We start from the raw sequence: 19619 nt of genomic DNA, 5'->3' as shown, positions 1-19619 counted from the left end.
TTGGGGAACCCCACAGCTCACGCTCTCAGCTTGGAATCACTACCATTAAAGTATCCACTGCTTTTCCTATCAGATAAATAACTCTTACCACGTGGAATAGCTGTTGATTCAAAACTATAGCAGCGTAACTTATTCAATAACCCAATCATCCGTCATTAGATCAAGTGTCGCAGCTGTGGAGTCGCCTTTCTTGTATGAATGTTGATATTCTGAATTTAACGCATTTTTCAAAATCCTGTACAACGTCCTGACACTAAATGACGGTTTTGTTGTGTTCCAGTCAGGTTTCCGGCCACATCACAGCACTGAGACAGCCGTAGTAAAGGTCCTTAATGATATCCACTCCAATACTGGCAACATTTTGGTCTTAGTCTTCATGGATCTCAGTGCTGCTTTCAACACAATCAACAAGAACATCTTGATAGACAGGTTGAAGAACTGGGTGGGACTTTCTAGCACAGCTCTAACCTGGTTTCAGACCTATCTAAAAGACAAAGAATATTTTGTGTCTTTAGGTAACTACATATCAGAGTTAACACAAATAACATGTGGAGTTCCTCAAGGTTCAATTCTGGGGTCTCTTTTGTTTAATATTGACATGCTCTCACTTGCTCAAATTATGAAAAAGAAAAAAATGTGCTACCATGACTATGCAGATGACACCCCAATCTATATATGCATCTCACCTAGAGACTATAATCCAATTAAAAAAAATGATCAAATGCATTGATTGCATTAAAAATTGGATGTGTCACGATTTAATTCAGTTAATTGAAGATAAAAACATAATCGCGTTTGGAACCAAGTGAATGTCGGCATTCAGCTTCAAGTAGTGAAGCTAAAAACCAAATATCCAACCCATCAGGGAGTGGTTCTGACTCAGACCTGAACAGCCACATTAAGACAGTAGTGAAGTCAGTTATCACTTAACAGCTTCCATCATGATCACAGCGGCCAAACAAACCGTAACCACAGCTGCTACACATGACGCTGGTGACGTTTCTGTCCATAATGAGACGTTCTGAAGTCTGTCTGTTTCTCTCCGTTTACAAGCAAACGTGAAGACAGAGGTTTTAAAAATCTCCACTTTGGCCAGAGTTTTCAGGAATGATGGTTTTTGGAGACTTTGAGCTTTGTTTTCCTGTAAACGAACGGCTAAAACTCATGAAAACAGCAGCGTTGTTGCTGCGTGTAAACAAGGCCTCAGACCTGGACAGGTTGGACTGACGGCTACAGGTGGAGCGTCAAAGTGATCGTCCTGACAGGAAGTGTCTTAGATCCTCCCGTGTGGGTTTAATTCAGAAATGTCCTTTAATCAAGCAGATCATTAGTTGTTCAAGCAAAGACTTTTCAAGTGCAAGCGATACAGAACCTGATGTTTAGTTTCACACAGACTTCAGAATTTGTTAAATTAGTCTGATAAATATACAGAATTCAATCATTCTTATCTTTAACTAAAAGTAAGATATTAACTGATAAACTCAGTTGTAAAATAATTATTAGGTGTTTGCAACTCAAGTCAAATTATAAATGACACATTACTAAAAGTAAAGTATTTTAATATGTTCTGCTCTCAGAAAACATGATTTTAACTCTTTATAACATACAAGGATCATTATGATAAAAACCTCAGGAATCCTGCATAAATGATATAAAACTGGACACATGATATAAAGTCCAGCAGTTCTCCACAGATCCATTCTGGTGTTAATAATTGTTGCTAGATCAGCTTCTGATCTCTAAACTGCTGCTTTGAACAATATTTGAGCATCAACACTAATCAAAAGGATTGGTGTGTATGTTGGTGTTTTCATCTTAATCTAGTGTCAGACTTGGACCAGAAAAGCTCAGGATGTTCAGTAAAGGTGAACATGTCAGAGGAACAACCAGGAACCCACATCATGGATGTAACAAAACTGTAAAACCTGTTTTATAAAGTCCAGATACGGTGGTGACCCACATGGACCTGATGACAAAGTTGATATTTGAAGAAACTCTTCTCTGATGAGACTGGAACATGTTTTACTTTTTGTTCAGGTTGCTGAACTGCAGTTTGTCAGAGATCAGCTGTTCTTCTCTGGTCTCAGCTCTGAAGTCCAACCCCTCCCATCTGAAACATCTGCACCTGAGTCACAACCAGAACCTGCAGGATTCAGGAGTGAAACATCTGAGTGGATTTCTGGAGAGTCCAGACTGCAGACTGGAGACTCTGAGGTCAGACATGTTTTAGTTGTGTGTTCAGATGAATCTGATGTGAAAGTTGTGTTGACACTAACCTGCAGACATCAGGCTAATCTTCTACTGATCCACACTGACCATCTGACTGCTCTGAGTTCTTCTTCTCTGCTTTAGTTTCATCTTAAAGTTGCTCTTCTGATTTATGACACAAAACTAAACATGTGAATGTGTCAGACAGGAACAAATGAAGAACCAGAGATGTGTCTGAATCCAGAATAAAACATCTTCACAAACATGAATTAACTTTACAGCTAATACGTTCAGAAATGTCATCCAGATGTTAATAAACTGAGAGAGTCTGACAGACAATAGTGGACAGAATGAATGTGTAGTCGTCCAATATATGAGTTATAGAGCTCATTTACTAAATAACTTCTTACTGTGGATGAAATCAGTCAAACCAACGTAGGCTTCCTTTGACTAACATTACATTTCATTTTAACAAATACAAATTTACCAAATATAAAACTCTAAACATGGAAAACATCTCTTTCTAGGTTTTTACTATCATGTCTTAATATGTCTGTTTGGATCATTTCATCCAGGTGAAATCAAGACATAAGGTGCAACAAATAATGTCTTTTTACGGTTTTCAGTGTGTAAAACTAAATATAAATACATTCAACTCAATTAAATTCAATTTTATTTATATAGCGTCTAATACAACATATGTTGTCTCTAGACGCTTTCCATATGAACATAAACATAAACATAAACCCCCAAGAAATTATTACATAAACAATGGCAGGTAAAAACTCCCCTAGTGGGAGAAAAGCCTTAAGCCAAACAGTGGCAAGAAAAACTCCCCTTTAGGAGGAAGAAACCTTGAGCAGGACCTGGACCAGGACCAGGAGCAGGCTCATTTCATTTCATTTCATTCTTTATTTCATTCAAAAAACAAAACAATTCAATACAAACACAAATACAAATGTTCCTAACTTATGAATGAAAAGGGAGCAGAGAGAAGAAGAATCTTATCTGATCTGCCCCTTTCACAAATAACACAAATTAAAAATAATAATAAAAAAAACAACAACTAAGTGAATAAAAACAACTAAAATAAAATTACAATAACATTAAAATAAAATTACCACCGCCTACGGGTATGTCAATCAAACTCAACATTTTTCATTATATTTCCTTAACATACAGGCTTTAATTGTTCTTTTGAATGTAATCTTTGATTTGGATTCTTTGTTTTCTTTGTTCAGATTGTTCCATAAATTGATTCCTTTCACAGAAACACAACATTCCATCAATATTGTCCTGCATCTTGGTTTTATAAAAATCTCTGTTCCTTTTAAGTTATACTTGCTTTTTCTTTTTTCAAATCTTTTCCGAATGTTGATTGGTAAAGTTTTTTTATGAGCTTTAAACATAATTTGCAGAATACTATAGTCTACTAGTTCATGAAATGTCAACAAATTTAACTGAAGGAATAATGGATTTGTTGGATCTCTATGTCGTTTTCTACTAATTATGGCTCTTTTTTGCAGAATGAAAATTGATTGAATATATGTTTTACAGGCATTTCCCCAAACTTCAACACAGTAGGTCAGATATGGAACAATCAGAGTGTTATATAAAATGTACAATGCTTTGTTGTCCAATAAGCCCTTTACTTTGTGTAACAGAGCAATTGTTTTTGATATTTTTATCTTTGTATAATTGATATGTGATTTCCAATTCAAATTCTCATCCAGCATGACACCCAAAAACTTGGTTTCCATTACTCTATTAATTTCAATACCATCTATATTAATTGAAGTGTCCGTTTCTCTTTTTATGTTACTAAATATCATGAAGTTTGTTTTTTCAAGATGCACTGATAATTTATTTACCTCAAACCATGTTTTTATTCTTTTAAATTCATTTTTAACCACATTCAACACATGTGTTAAATCTTCCCCAGAATAACATAAAGTAGTGTCGTCCGCAAACAAAATACATTGGAGCAGTTTGGAAACATAAACAAAATCATTAATATACAAAATAAACAGTTTTGGCCCAAGAACCGAGCCCTGAGGAACGCCACACTTAATAAATTGTGATTCAGATTTGACTTAATTTATCTGCACATACGGCTTTCTATTCTCTAAGTAGCTTGAGACCCATTGATGTGCCACCCCTCTGATACCGTATTTGCTCAGTTTTTTTAGAAGTATGGTATGATTTATGGTATCAAAGGCTTTTTTGAGGTCAACAAAAATACAACAAATACAACAAAAAAATGTCTCTCAATTGCAGTGGAAATTTCTTCAGTTAATTCCATAAGTGCCATTGATGTGGAGTGATTGGTTCTAAATCCATACTGACCATATGTTTAATATTGTATCTGTCTATAAATTTATCTAACCTAACTACAAATAATTTCTCTAATATTTTTGAAAATTGTGGAAGTGGAATACTGGTCTGTAGTTGGAGAAAACATGTTTAACACTATTTTTATAGAGTGGAATTACTTTGGCTGTTTTCATATTATCAGGAAATATCCCCGTTGAAAATGATAGATTGCAAATATATGTAAATGGTTCAATAACCAATCATGTCCATATCTGCACAGTCAGTAGATCCTTTACTTGCACAACTCTTTACAATATTCAGTATTTCTTATTTTTCCTCTTTTTTTTTTTTTTTTTTTCCCTTGTCTGCACACATATTAATGATTGATATATCTGCATTATTACTATATTTAATATATATACATATATACGCATACATATGCGTAAACATACATAAATATACACATACAAACCCAGTGATTTTTTTTTTTTGGGGGGGGGGGGGGGGTGACGACATCCTCTGCCAATCCAGGAAGCAGGAACACACGGAAACACACTGGAAATCTGCAACAAAAGACCACAAACAAAGCACGAAACCGGCACGGAGCCAACCAAAACATGAACAGCAATCGACCTAAATCTTGAGATCTGATCGCAGTCTGAGCTAAGCTATCGCTACCACTACCTAACCCAAAAACTAGAGAGCCAGCATGCAGGTGAACAAGCCAGTGTGTGTGTGTGTGTGTGTGTGTGTGCGTGTGTGAGTGTGTGTGTGTGTGTGTGTGTGTGTGTGTGTGTGTGTGTGTGTGTGTGTGTGTGTGTGTGTGTGTGTGTGTGTGTAAAAAAACCAAACAAAGCTCCACCTGAAGTGTATCTATAGTGGGGGAGCAACCCCGCCACCCGCGAGACCAGAGGCCGACACGGAAGAGCCCGGAACCCAGGCCACCGGCAAACCCACAGAGGGGAGGCAACCCCCCCCCCCCCCGAATGTTGTTCAGTGGAGGCAGACATTATTTCACTACTAATATGATCTGATAAAATATTCCTAAAATGGTTGATACATAAACTGGATTTTTGTTTCCAATTTACTAGAATGGTTTTCTTTGCGATACATAAGGCAGTGAGAACCCGGTGTGTCCAATTAGGTTCTATTTGAGTGTCTCCCAGGTGACCTAATTTACATACCGTGGGGCACACTGGGATTCTGTAGTTGATCCATGTGGATAAATCCTCACAAATCTCCTTCCAGAACCTCTGTACCGGTGTACAGAACCATAAAGCATGCATATAATTATCTGGGGTGTTCTCTGTGCACTGTGAACAGATATTAGAGGTGACAAAGCCCATCTGGAACATCCTTTGTCCAGTATAATGTATTCTATGAAGAACTTTGTACTGTATAAGTTGTAAGTTTGGGTTTTTAGTCATAGTAAACGTATTTAAGCATATTTGTGACCAAGAAAACTGGTCGGTATTAAGAGAGAGATCCGCCTCCCACTTGGAGATCGGGAGAGAGACTGAATCGTCCAGTTTAGACACTAACCTGTAGAGTTTTGATAACAACTTTAAAGTGCTTAGATTCAATACATTTATTATCTTAGCGGGAAGTTGTAAGTCTAATTGGCTAATTTTGTATGTTTTATTTATTATGGCCTTAAGTTGTTGATACTCTAAAAATGTATTCCTGCTAACTCCGTATTGAACAATAAGTGTATTGAAAGGTACAAACTGTCCTCCTACAATTACGTGCTGTAAATACCGTATTCCTTGATCTCTCAATTGAACGAAATTAACCATCTTTTTATCATTTTTCACGATGTCTGGGTTGTTCCATATGGGTGTATGGTCACATGGAAAAAGTGAAATTTTAGCTACTTTAAGAAATTCCCACCAAGCTGATAAAGTTGTGCTAATATTAATGCTTTTGAAACATTGATGATGTTTGATACTTTGACTAATGAATGGTAACTCTGAGATTTCTAGTTCATTACAAAACACTTGCTCTGAGTCCAGCCATTGACTATCTAAAGGATGATCTTTTGACCATTTTACAATATACTGTAATTTATTGGCTATGAAGTAATACTGAAAATTAGGTAACTCTAAACCTCCATATTCTTTGGATTTTTGCAATGTCTTTAAACTAATACGTGGAGTTTTATTTTTCCACAGAAATTTTGATACATATGAGTCCAACGATTTAAACCAGGAAAGAGGGGGTTTGCATGGTATCATTGAGAAAAAATAATTTACTTTTGGTAAAACCATCATTTTAATGGTGGCTATTCTACCCATGAGCGAAATGGGGAGAGAGCTCCATCTGGAAAGATCATATTCTATTTTCTTTATAAGCTGAACATGATTTAATTTTATTAACTCTGACAGCCTAGGGGAGATGTTTATGCCTAAATATCTAATGTTCCCTGATTGTAATTGAGTATTGGTTATATTCCTAAAATTGCAGTTAACACACAAAACAGTGGATTTAGACCAATTAATAGAATAATCAGACAGAGATGAAAATCCCTCTATAAGTGCAATTGTCTGTGATAGTGAAGATCGTAAGTTCTGGAGGAAGAGGAGTACGTCATCCGCATAAAGACTTATTCTGTGCTCTAATATTTTGCATTGTATACCTTTAATATTTAGATTTTGTCTAATATCTGCTGCTAAAGGTTCAATAAATATTGCAAATAATTAGGGAGAGAGAGGGCAACCCTGTCTAGTGCCTCTTTGCAAGGTAAAACTTGTAGAGATTTGATCATTTGTCCTTACACGTGCCTTGGGAGAGCTGTATAATATTTTTATCCAGTCAATGAAAGATTCGCCAAATCCAAATTTATGCAAAGTTGCCAATAGAAACTTCCAATTTACCTTATCAAATGCTTTTTCCGCGTCTAAGGATATAATAGTAGTCTCCTGTTTATTGATACTCGAATAGTCTATAATATTTAATAATCTGCGAATATTAGTAGAGGGATTTCTACCTTTAATGAAGCCTGTTTGATCCGGATGTATAATAGAAGGGGTGACTCTTTTTAGTATTTCTTATTTTTCTACCTTACCAAGAAAAATGCTATTCACATTATGCATTATTAGGGCCCGAGCACCTTCAGTGCGAAGGCCCTATTGTATCTGTAGGATTTTTTCTTTCTTTCTTTCTTTCTTTTTCTTTCTTTCTTTCTTTCTTTCTTTCTTTCTTTCTTTCTTTCTTTCTTTCTTTCTTTCTTTCTTTCTTTCTTTCTTTCTTTCTTTCTTTCTTTCTTTCTTTCTTTCTTTCTTTCTTTCTTTCTTTCTTTCTTCTTTCTTTTTTCTTTCTTCTGACGAAAGGAGGGCCTTTTTGCCCCCCTAATTAATGGGCGCATTAATGGGCGTGGCAAAATGGCTCAACAGCGCCCCCCGGAAAACTTTGTGCCTCAAGCCCCACAATACGGTTTGACGTACATGCACGAAAATCGGTACACACCTGTATCATGGCACAACTTGGAGTCATGCCCGAAACTGAACAGGATGTCGGCCATTTTGAATTAATCGTGACATTTTGGCGAAATTCATGCCATTCTTTCGGCAGTTAATACGGCCCGAACCGTAACGTGCACCCAGGTGTGTTATACATCAAAATGTGCGTCTCCATCCTCCGACACCACGCATTACTTTTCTCTTTCAAAAGCGTTACCGTGGCAACGCTAGATGCCAAAAAGCGCGCCCACCCTTCATCTGATTGGTTCAGACAGAAAAAACTTTGTGCCTCAAGCCCCATAATACGGTTTGACGTACATGAACAAAAATCGGTACACACCTGTATCATGTCATCAACTTAAAGAAAAGTCTCTTGGCGCCATGGCCGAAACCGAACAGGAAGTCAGCCATTCTCCATTCACTCTTTCAAAAGTGTTACCGTGGTGACGCTAGACGCCAAAAAGCGCGCCCCCCCTTCATCTGATTGGTCCATATTTGATAGTTCTCCAAAAGTCATCAAACTTTGCATGCAAGCCAGGCCTGGCGATAAATTTGATATTTCATGGTTTGCATTAATGGGCGTGGCCTAACGGCTCAACAGCGCCCCCTAGAATACTTTTCTCTGCCATAACTTTTGAATGGTTTGACATAAAGAGTCGTGGGTGGTGTCATGGGACTCGGTATTGAGTCCTTGACCAAAATTAGTGAAAATTAGCCCCGTCCCTTCTTCTGATTGGTTGTCTATATTTCCTGCTATAAATTTTGAATGGTTTGACATAGAGAGTCGTGGGTGGTGTCATCAGACACTGTATGGAGTCCTTGACCTTCTTTGGCCTTAATTAGCCCCGCCCCTTCTTCTGATTGGTTGTCCCTTTTTTCTGCTATAACTTTTGATGGTTTGACATAGGAAGTCGTGGGTGATGTCATTTCTGATATGCTTATGGGGGGCGGTGGCCGTGAGTGCGAGGGCCCGTTCATCGCTGCTTGCAGCTTTAATTGTGTTTTCATCTGTATTGTCTTTTATTGTTGGTATGTTTGCTGCAAGACTAGGGCCTATGTTTACAAAAAAATCATTAAACTTGCTTACTATTTCAGTTTTGTCATTAATGTCATAGTTATCTTTCACAAAATAATTTGGAAGAGCTGATTTTATTTGATCATTTTTTATTACACCATTTATTATTCCCCATGTAGCCTTTATATTGTTTCTATTTTTATTTAGTAAATCACCATAGTATTCCTTTTTATGTCTTCTTATTATCCATACTAATTTATTTTTATATTTCTTATACCTTTCTTCTGCTTCTTTTGACCTCTGGATTCCTCATTTTTGAAGACGTACAAAGAAGTCTTTGCAGCGCCAATTGCACAAATAGTTAATCAGTCTTTGATTGAATGTGTGGTTCCTTCCACTCTTAAAACTGTGATTATTACACCTATCTTTAAAGCAGGTAACAGGAAGGACATTAATAACTACATACCGATAAGTATACTCCCCTCTGTTTCCAAAGTTTTGGAGAAAATTGTTGCTGAACAGCTTATTGAGCACCTCAACAATGGAAATCTGTTAAATCCCATGCAATTTGGGTTTCGATCAAAACATTCCACCGATACAGCATGTTGTTATTTTCTCGAGGTTATCAAATCTTGTCTTGACAGGGGGGAAGTTGTAAGGGCTGTTTTCCTGGATCTTCGTAAGGCATTTGACACGGTCAACCACTATGTGCTCTTAGGGAAACTACAAAATTTCAATCTTTCCTCCAACATCATCAGCTGGATTAATTCTTACCTCACGGATCGCTTTCAATACATGAGAGTTAGCAACAAAATTTCGCCTGTCACAGCCTGTACTTCAGGGGTGCCCCAAGGGTCTATCCTGGGACCGTTGCTTTTTAGTCTGTATATTAATGACTTTCCCTCCATCTGTGATGGTGTGGAAGTCCTAATGTATGCAGATGACACAGTTCTCTTCACGCATGGCACCGACGCAAACGTCGTCGCTCAGAAACTCTCGGTGGCCATGGAAAAGGCAATGAAGTGGCTTAACAAGTCCTGTCTTACACTGAATACAGAAAAAAAACGGTTGCAATGTACTTTTCAAACAAACAATGCCATAGCGTCCGTCCCAGTATATTGGTGGGTAGTTTCATAGTGAAAAATGTTTAATAGTTTAAATATTTGGGGGTCATTTTGGACCCAAATCTTAGTTTTAAGAAACATATTAAAAAGACCTCATATTTTAAAATTTAATATTGCCAACTTCCGTCACATTAGGAACTCCCTATCTTTAGAAGCAGCTTCCATCACTGCCACATATGGTTAAAACTTAAAATTTTAAGCTTTGATAATTGAATCAGGTACTCCAATATCCGCCTGGTACACAAAATCCTGCAGGATGCTGCCCCACCCCCCCTAAAGGCCTATGTTCAGCCACGCTCTCAATCGACCAGTAGAGTGCTAAGGTCTGTCTCCAGGGGTGAGTGCAATGTTCCCATAAGGAAGTCCACCTTTTCTCAATCAGCTTTTTTCATATAAAGCTATTAAGGAATGGAATGGGCTCCCGGACAATCTAATGGACATGGCTGACTTCCATAGTTTTTCTAGGGCCGTCAAAAAGTGGCTTTTGGATAGTCAGTCCTGTTCTCATTGACAATACCGTACGGGTATTTGGCCATCAGATGCATCTGATGGCATTTGGATTTTCTGATTTATTTATCTTGACCCAACCTTATTTTAGGTTCAATTATTCTAATCTATGTTATTTTAATCAGTCTGTATTTTGTACTTGCACTAAGTTCTTTAAATGATAACCTTTTATTGTGGTTTCAGGACATTGTACAGTAGTCTGTTTCTTGTATTTGTATTTGAACACTGTCATTGTAAACCCTAATGTGTAGTATTTATGTTTGTCAAGGACTACAGATGGAAATTAGCTTGTGGCTAACTCTGGTGCAGCCATCTTTTTAATGTACCTGCACATTGTCCTTTAAATAAATAAATATATAAATCCATGCTCCAGTATATCCATACATTCTGTATCCATTCTTCAATCCATTACCTTACCTCCCCATTGTGGGAGTACTAAGGGAAGCTTTTTTCTTCTTTTTTGCTTTCTTCTTTCTTCTTCTTCTTCTTCTTATATTTGATATCAGTTACATCAGCCATGCTACATTATCCTGTTCTAAATTTTTCTAGCTCTTTGAGGTCTCTTATCATCCTAGCCCATGAACCTTCTTGTTCTCTAATCCATACGTTGCCATTTCGGGTCCATGTTGCTATTATTTTTTTCTGTTTTCTTAACATCCTTGCTTCTCGTGCGATGTCCCCATTCATTTTTGTTAAGTGTTTGTATACATTTGTACCTTTCAGTTTCTTTGCTTGCATTAATAAATCATTCCTCTGCTTTCTACTGATACATCTTATGATGATAGCAGGTTTTGCCTTCTCTGTCTTTCTTGGTAATGTGTGACAAACAGAAATAGCATCATTTTGAATGTGTATGTGCTTACTGTGCAGAAAGCCCACCACTTGTTGCTCCAATGTCAGCAGTTCTTCCTGTGGGGCGTCTTCTGTAGTCTCCAAGTTTGCAGTAGCTCGAGGATATGTGCAGTGTCGAGTTTCCAGACCTATTGATACCAAATTGTCTCTTTTTGTGTATTGTTCCAGTTCATCCACCCTCTGCTCCAGCACAATTATCTTTCTTTCTTACTCTATTAGCATGGCTTTCAGTGTTTTCACCTCCTCCACTAGTCCAATTAGTCGTTCCTGCTGTGATGTTAGTTTTGTCAGCTCACCTGACATAAAGTTTAGAGATCTTTTAATCTCTTCCATGTCATCTGCAGTTGTCATGTCTTTGCCCCGCGTACTGTTTCTTCTGTTCGGCATTCCTTCTTCACCAGCACCAGCTCCGCTCCCCAGCACCAGCTCTGCTCCCCAGCAACAGCTCCTCAGCACCAGCTCCGCTCCCCAGCACCAGCTCTGCTCCCCAGCACCAGCTCCTCAGCACCAGCTCCGCTCCCCAGCACCAGCTCCGCAGCACCAGCTCCGCTTCTCAGCACCAGCTCTGCAGCACCAGCTACGCAGCACCAGCTCCGCTCCTCAGCACCAGCTCCGCAGCACCAGCTCCGCAGCACCAGCTCCGCAGCACCAGCTCTGCTCCCCGGCACCAGCTCCGCAGCACCAGCTCCGCTCCCCAGCTCCGCTCCCCAGCACCAGCTCCGCTCCTCATCAGCATCCCACCAGCGTTGCTCCACTGCAGTGGGATGACCAAAGCTCCACACCCACCCGAGGCGTAAGTAAGGGGGGAAAAAGGCCCCAGGCAGATTCAGCAGGGCGCAGGCAGACGGAAGCAGCAACGGGAAGACCAGGGATGGGGGGGGCCGGGACCGCAGGCCGGAACGTAGCTCCCGAGGCTCCGGCCTGCAAACATGCACAAAAGAGAAAAAAGGGGGGCCGACACAAGAAACTACAGGAACGATGGACAAAACAATAGCTATGAAATATTTATAAAAATGGAAATGGAGAAGAGAGGAAGGGAAAGGGAGAGGAGAAGAAGGGTGAGAGGCACCGCCCAGTGGATCATGTCGGTCCCCCCTGCAGCATAGGTCTGTAGCAGCATATCCACCACCAAGCTATATTTGAAATACATGTGTGTTGAAGTAAGAAAACTGAAATAAAGCTGCTGTCTAGACGATGAGTTTCCTTCATCAGCAAGAAAACATCCAACAAGAACATCAGAAACTTTGTGTTGAAACTGTCATCACTCAATCAACTTGTTCAGAGAAAATGTTTGAAAAAACTCCTAAACAGACAAATACGTACTGATTGATGAAGAAATGTCTCCTTAAAAGCATGGAAATGGTTTTACATTTTATTTATTTATTTATTTATATTTAAGTTCAAATTTTAACATCAAAACTCAGCTTCAATAAACTTTTACCTTCATTTAATATTTACATGGAAAGACTGATATTTGAATTCAAAGTCTATCAAAACTGTTTCTGCCATTAAAAATACATTAAACCCTGGAACATCAATTAGTTTCCATATTTTGTATTTGTATATTCCAGTATTTGGTTCTAGTTTCCCTGTAAGGGTTCAGATTTGTACGTTTTTGTGCCATCATGCATCTGTTCTTGATGAATCAAATGTATTAATCAAACAAAAGTTTCCTGCACCAGTTCCAGATTGATCACTGGAGAACATATGTCTTTCATGAATGCTGAATAAACACAGAGGTCCTCCTGTCCTGAAACTCTTTCTCTGCTCACAAAGTCCTTCTAGGAATGAAAACTTTATCGTCCAAAACATAATTTACAAACAGACATGTTATTGGGACAGAAACACGTGACATGAATGGACTTTACATGGTCTACACTGTCGTCCTCATCACTGACTTTATTGAAATCAGCACAAACTCAGACTTTTCTAATCATCAAGTCAATAATACTGAAGAGAAATATACGCAGACTATTGATCACATGTGTGGCATCAATATGAACATCAGCCTTCATAAAGTCCATCACCTTTCTAATTCTTATCTGTGTGGATCATTTAGAATGATGATGATGCTGAATTGTAATGTATCTTTTATTCTTTATTCAGATTGGTGAGGTGCAGGTTGTCAAAGATCAGCTGTTCTTCTCTGGTCTCAGCTCTGAAGTCCAACCCCTCCCATCTGAAACATCTGGACCTGGGCTGGAACGACCTGCAGGATTCAGATGTGAAGCATCTTTCTTATTTGGTGAAGAGTCCAGACTACAAGCTGCAGACTGTCAGGTCAGTGGAGGTTGGACTCGGTTCTGCTGCTTCCAGCAGTTTTCTACTAAAACCAGTTGGTGTCCAAACAAAGATCAGTGTTTCCAGTGAAGCTGCAGCCTCTCAGCAGCTGCTTTCCTCGTGAAGCTGTGAGAGGAGGAGGATGAAAGGCTGCAGGATTGGACAGAAACACAGAGACAGCAGTCGGCCAATCAGATGGTCCAGATGTTTGTTGTAGACCAGTGTCGTGCTGGTTTTCACGTGTCCAGAAATAAAGGTGTATTCCAGCTGACGGCCTTCCAGGATGTTCAGACACACAGCTGCTCCACTGCAGCTCAGAACTCTGAAGTCCTGGGTGTGCTGATGGAGGGATCTCTGCTAACACTCCTTTATCTGCTCTCTTCTTTCTTCTTCCTCTACAGCTGATGGAGGGATCTGTGCAAACACTCCTTTATCTGCTCTCTTCTTTCTTCTACAGCTGATGGAGGGATCTCTGCAAACACTCCTTTATCTGCTCTCTTCTTTCTTCTTCCCTCTACAGCTGATGGAGGGATCTCTGCAAACACTCCTTTATCTGCTCTCTTCTTTCTTCTTCCTCTACAGCTGATGGAGGGATCTCTGCAAACACTCCTTTATCTGCTCTCTTCTTTCTTCTTCCTCTACAGCTGATGGAGGGATCTCTGCAAACACTCCTTTAACTGCTCTCTTCTTTCTTCTTCCTCTACAGCTGATGGAGGGATCTCTGCAAACACTCCTTTAACTGATCTCTTCTTTCTTCTTCCTCTACAGCTGATGGAGGGATCTCTGCAAACACTCCTTTATCTGCTCTCTTCTTTCTTCTTCCTCTACAGCTGATGGATGGACCTCTGCAAACACTCCTTTATCTGCTCTCTTCTTCCATCTACATCTGATGGAGGGATCTCTACAAACACTCCTTTATCTGCTCTCTTCTTTCTTCTTCCTCTACAGCTGATGGAGGGATCTCTGCAAACACTCCTCTATCTGCTTTCTTCTTTCTTCTTCCTCTACAGCTGATGGAGGGATCTCTGCAAACACTCCTTTATCTGCTCTCTTATTTCTTCTTCCTCTACAGTTGATGGAGATATCTCTGCAAACCCTCCTTTAACTGCTCTCTTCTTTTTTCTTCCTCTACAGCTGATGGAGGGATCTCTGCAAACACTCCTTTATCTGCCCTCTTCTTTCTTCTTCCCTCTACAACTGATGGAGGGATCTCTGCAAACTCCTTAATCTGCTCTCTTCTTTCTTCTTCCTCTACAGCTGATGGAGGGATCTCTGCAAACACTAATTTAACTGCTCTCTTCTTTCTTCTTCCTCTACAGCTGATGGAGGGATCTCTGCAAACACTCCTTTATCTGCTGTCTTCTTTCTTCTTCCTCTACAACTGATGGAGGGATCTCTGCAAACACTCTTTTATCTGCTCCCTTCTTTCGCCTTCCCTCTACAGCTGATGGAGGGATCTCTGCAAACACTCCTTTATCTGCTCTCTTCTTACTTCTTCCTCTACTGCTGATGGAGGGATCTCTGCAAACACTCCTTCATCTGATCTCTTCTTTCTTCTTCCCTCTACAGCTGATGGAGGGATCTCTGCAAACACTCCTTTATCTGCTCTCTTCTTTCTTCTTCCTCTACAGCTGATGGAGGGATCTCTACAAACACTCCTTTATCTGCTCTCTTCTTACTTCTTCCTTCTACAGCTGATGGAGGGATCTCTGCAATCTTTTATTCTTTATTCAGATTGGTGAGGTGCAGGTTGTCAAAGATCAGCTGTTCTTCTCTGGTCTCAGCTCTGAAGTCCAACCCCTCCCATCTGAAACATCTGGACCTGGGCTGGAACGACCTGCAGGATTCAGATGTGAAGCATCTTTCTTATTTGGTGAAGAGTCCAGACTACAAGCTGCAGACTGTCAGGTCAGTGGAGGTTGGACTCGGTTCTGCTGCTTCCAGCAGTTTTCTACTAAAACCAGTTGGTGTCCAAACAAAGATCAGTGTTTCCAGTGAAGCTGCAGCCTCTCAGCAGCTGCTTTCCTCGTGAAGCTGTGAGAGGAGGAGGATGAAAGGCTGCAGGATTGGACAGAAACACAGAGACAGCAGTCGGCCAATCAGATGGTCCAGATGTTTGTTGTAGACCAGTGTCGTGCTGGTTTTCACGTGTCCAGAAATAAAGGTGTATTCCAGCTGACGGCCTTCCAGGATGTTCAGACACACAGCTGCTCCACTGCAGCTCAGAACTCTGAAGTCCTGGGTGTGCTGATGGAGGGATCTCTGCTAACACTCCTTTATCTGCTCTCTTCTTTCTTCTTCCTCTACAGCTGATGGAGGGATCTGTGCAAACACTCCTTTATCTGCTCTCTTCTTTCTTCTACAGCTGATGGAGGGATCTCTGCAAACACTCCTTTATCTGCTCTCTTCTTTCTTCTTCCCTCTACAGCTGATGGAGGGATCTCTGCAAACACTCCTTTATCTGCTCTCTTCTTTCTTCTTCCTCTACAGCTGATGGAGGGATCTCTGCAAACACTCCTTTATCTGCTCTCTTCTTTCTTCTTCCTCTACAGCTGATGGAGGGATCTCTGCAAACACTCCTTTAACTGCTCTCTTCTTTCTTCTTCCTCTACAGCTGATGGAGGGATCTCTGCAAACACTCCTTTAACTGATCTCTTCTTTCTTCTTCCTCTACAGCTGATGGAGGGATCTCTGCAAACACTCCTTTATCTGCTCTCTTCTTTCTTCTTCCTCTACAGCTGATGGATGGACCTCTGCAAACACTCCTTTATCTGCTCTCTTCTTCCATCTACATCTGATGGAGGGATCTCTACAAACACTCCTTTATCTGCTCTCTTCTTTCTTCTTCCTCTACAGCTGATGGAGGGATCTCTGCAAACACTCCTCTATCTGCTTTCTTCTTTCTTCTTCCTCTACAGCTGATGGAGGGATCTCTGCAAACACTCCTTTATCTGCTCTCTTATTTCTTCTTCCTCTACAGTTGATGGAGATATCTCTGCAAACCCTCCTTTAACTGCTCTCTTCTTTTTTCTTCCTCTACAGCTGATGGAGGGATCTCTGCAAACACTCCTTTATCTGCCCTCTTCTTTCTTCTTCCCTCTACAACTGATGGAGGGATCTCTGCAAACTCCTTAATCTGCTCTCTTCTTTCTTCTTCCTCTACAGCTGATGGAGGGATCTCTGCAAACACTAATTTAACTGCTCTCTTCTTTCTTCTTCCTCTACAGCTGATGGAGGGATCTCTGCAAACACTCCTTTATCTGCTGTCTTCTTTCTTCTTCCTCTACAACTGATGGAGGGATCTCTGCAAACACTCTTTTATCTGCTCCCTTCTTTCGCCTTCCCTCTACAGCTGATGGAGGGATCTCTGCAAACACTCCTTTATCTGCTCTCTTCTTACTTCTTCCTCTACTGCTGATGGAGGGATCTCTGCAAACACTCCTTCATCTGATCTCTTCTTTCTTCTTCCCTCTACAGCTGATGGAGGGATCTCTGCAAACACTCCTTTATCTGCTCTCTTCTTTCTTCTTCCTCTACAGCTGATGGAGGGATCTCTACAAACACTCCTTTATCTGCTCTCTTCTTACTTCTTCCTTCTACAGCTGATGGAGGGATCTCTGCAAACACTCATTTATCTGCTCTCTTCTTTCTTCTTCTTCTACAGCTGATGGAGGGATCTCTGTTAACACTCCTTTATCTGCTCTATTATTCCTCTACAGCTGATGGAGGGATCTCTGCAAACACTCCTTCATCTTCTCTCTTCTTTCTTCTTCCTCTACAGCTGATGGAGGGATTTCTGCTAACACTCCTTTATATCCTCTCTTCTTTCTTCTTCCTCTACAGCTGATGGAGGGATCTCTGCAAACACTCCTTTATCTGCTCTCTTCTTTCTTCTTCCCTCTACAGATGATGGAGGGATCTCTGCTAAGACTCCTTTATCTGCTCTCTTCTTGCCTTTACAGCTGTTGGAGGGATCTCTACAAACACTCCTTTATATGCTCTATTCGTTCTTCTTCCCTCTACAGATGATGGAGGGATCTCTGCTAAGACTCCTTTATCTGCTCTCTTCTTGCCTTTACAGCTGTTGGAGGGATCTCTGCTAACACTCCTTTATCTGCTCTATTATTCCTCTACAGCTGATGGAGGGATCTCTGCAAACACTCCTTTATCTGCTCTCTTCTTTCTTCTTCCCTCTACAGATGATGGAGGGATCTCTGCTAAGACTCCTTTATCTGCTCTCTTCTTGCCTTTACAGCTGTTGGAGGGATCTCTACAAACACTCCTTTATATGCTCTATTCTTTCTTCTTCCCTCTACAGATGATGGAGGGATCTCTGCTAAGACTCCTTTATCTGCTCTCTTCTTGCCTTTACAGCTGTTGGAGGGATCTCTGCTAACACTCCTTTATCTGCTCTATTATTCCTCTACAGCTGATGGAGGGATCTCTGCAAACACTCCTTTATCTGCTCTATTATTCCTCTACAGCTGATGGAGGGATCTCTGCAAACACTCCTTTATCTGCTCTCTTCTTTCTTCTTCCCTCTACAGCTGATGGAGGGATCTCTGCAAACACTCCTTTATCTGCTCTCTTCTTTCTACTTCCCTCTACAGCTGATGGAGGGATCTCTGCAAACACTCCTTTATCTGCTCTCTTCTCTCTTCTTCCCTCTACAGCTGATGGAGGGATCTCTGCAAACACTCCTCCATCTGCTCTCTTCTTTCTTCTTCCTCTACAGCTGATGGAGGCATATCTGCAAACACTCCTTTATCTGCTCTATTATTCCTCTACAGCTGATGGAGGGATCTCTGCTAACATTCCTTTATCTGCTCTCTTCTTTCTTCTTCTTCTACAGCTGATGGAGGGATATCTGCTAACACTCCTTTATCTGCTCTCTTCTTTCTACTTCCCTCTACAGCTGATGGAGGGATCTCTGCAAACACTCCTTTATCTGCTCTCTTCTCTCTTCTTCCCTCTACAGCTGATGGAGGGATCTCTGCAAACACTCCTCCATCTGCTCTCTTCTTTCTTCTTCCTCTACAGCTGATGGAGGCATATCTGCAAACACTCCTTTATCTGCTCTATTATTCCTCTACAGCTGATGGAGGGATCTCTGCTAACATTCCTTTATCTGCTCTCTTCTTTCTTCTTCTTCTACAGCTGATGGAGGGATATCTGCTAACACTCCTTTATCTGCTCTCTTCTTTCTCCTTCCCTCTACAGCTGATGGGGGGATCTCTGCAAACACTCCTTCATCTGCTCTCTTCTTTCTTCTTCATCTACAGCTGATGGAGGGATCTTTGCTAACACTCCTTCATCTGCTCTATTCTTTCTTCTTCATCTACAGCTGATGGAGGGATCTTTGCTAACACTACTTTATCTGCTCTCTTCTCTCTTCTTCCCTCTACAGCTCATGGAGGGATCTCTGCTAACACTACATTATCTGCTCTCTTCTTTCTTCTTCCTCTACAACTGATGGAGGGATCTCTGCAAACACTCCTTTATCTGCTCTCTTCTTTCTTCTTCCCTCTACAGCTGATGGAGGGATCTTTGCAAACACTCCTTCATCTGTTCTCTTCTTTCTTCTTCTTCTACAGCTCATGGAGGGATCTCTGCTAACACTACTTTATCTGCTCTCTTCTTTCTTCTTCCATCTACAGCTGATGGAGGGATCTCTGCTAACACTCCTTTATCTGCTCTCTTCTTTCTTCTTCCTCTACAGGTGATGGAGGGATATCTGCAAACACTACTTTATCTGCTCTCTTCTTTCTTCTTCCATCTACAGCTGATGGAGGGATCTCTGCTAACACTCCTTTATCTGCTCTCTTCTTTCTTCCCTCTACAGCTGATGGAGGGATCTCTGCT

At 40.6% G+C, this 19619-nt stretch overlaps 1 protein-coding gene across 1 annotated transcript in view; it reads left to right on the top strand.

The window, feature by feature from the left end:
• The window catches only part of LOC133450835 (NACHT, LRR and PYD domains-containing protein 3-like), a 40098-nt gene extending 22312 nt beyond the window's left edge, over positions 1–17786 (top strand). Inside the window, exons 8-10 of the mRNA XM_061729740.1 lie at positions 2038–2214; positions 13584–13757; positions 17783–17786. Coding sequence (XP_061585724.1) covers positions 2038–2214; positions 13584–13757; positions 17783–17786 — 355 coding nt within the window. The remainder of the gene's footprint in view (positions 1–2037; positions 2215–13583; positions 13758–17782) is intronic.
• The last annotated feature ends 1833 nt before the right edge of the window (positions 17787–19619 follow it).

Source organism: Cololabis saira, chromosome 9, assembly GCF_033807715.1.
Source record: "Cololabis saira isolate AMF1-May2022 chromosome 9, fColSai1.1, whole genome shotgun sequence".
Lineage (NCBI taxonomy): Eukaryota > Metazoa > Chordata > Actinopteri > Beloniformes > Belonidae > Cololabis > Cololabis saira.
The sequence above is the reverse complement of the archived record's forward strand: the minus strand, read 5'-3'. Positions and strand labels throughout refer to the sequence as shown.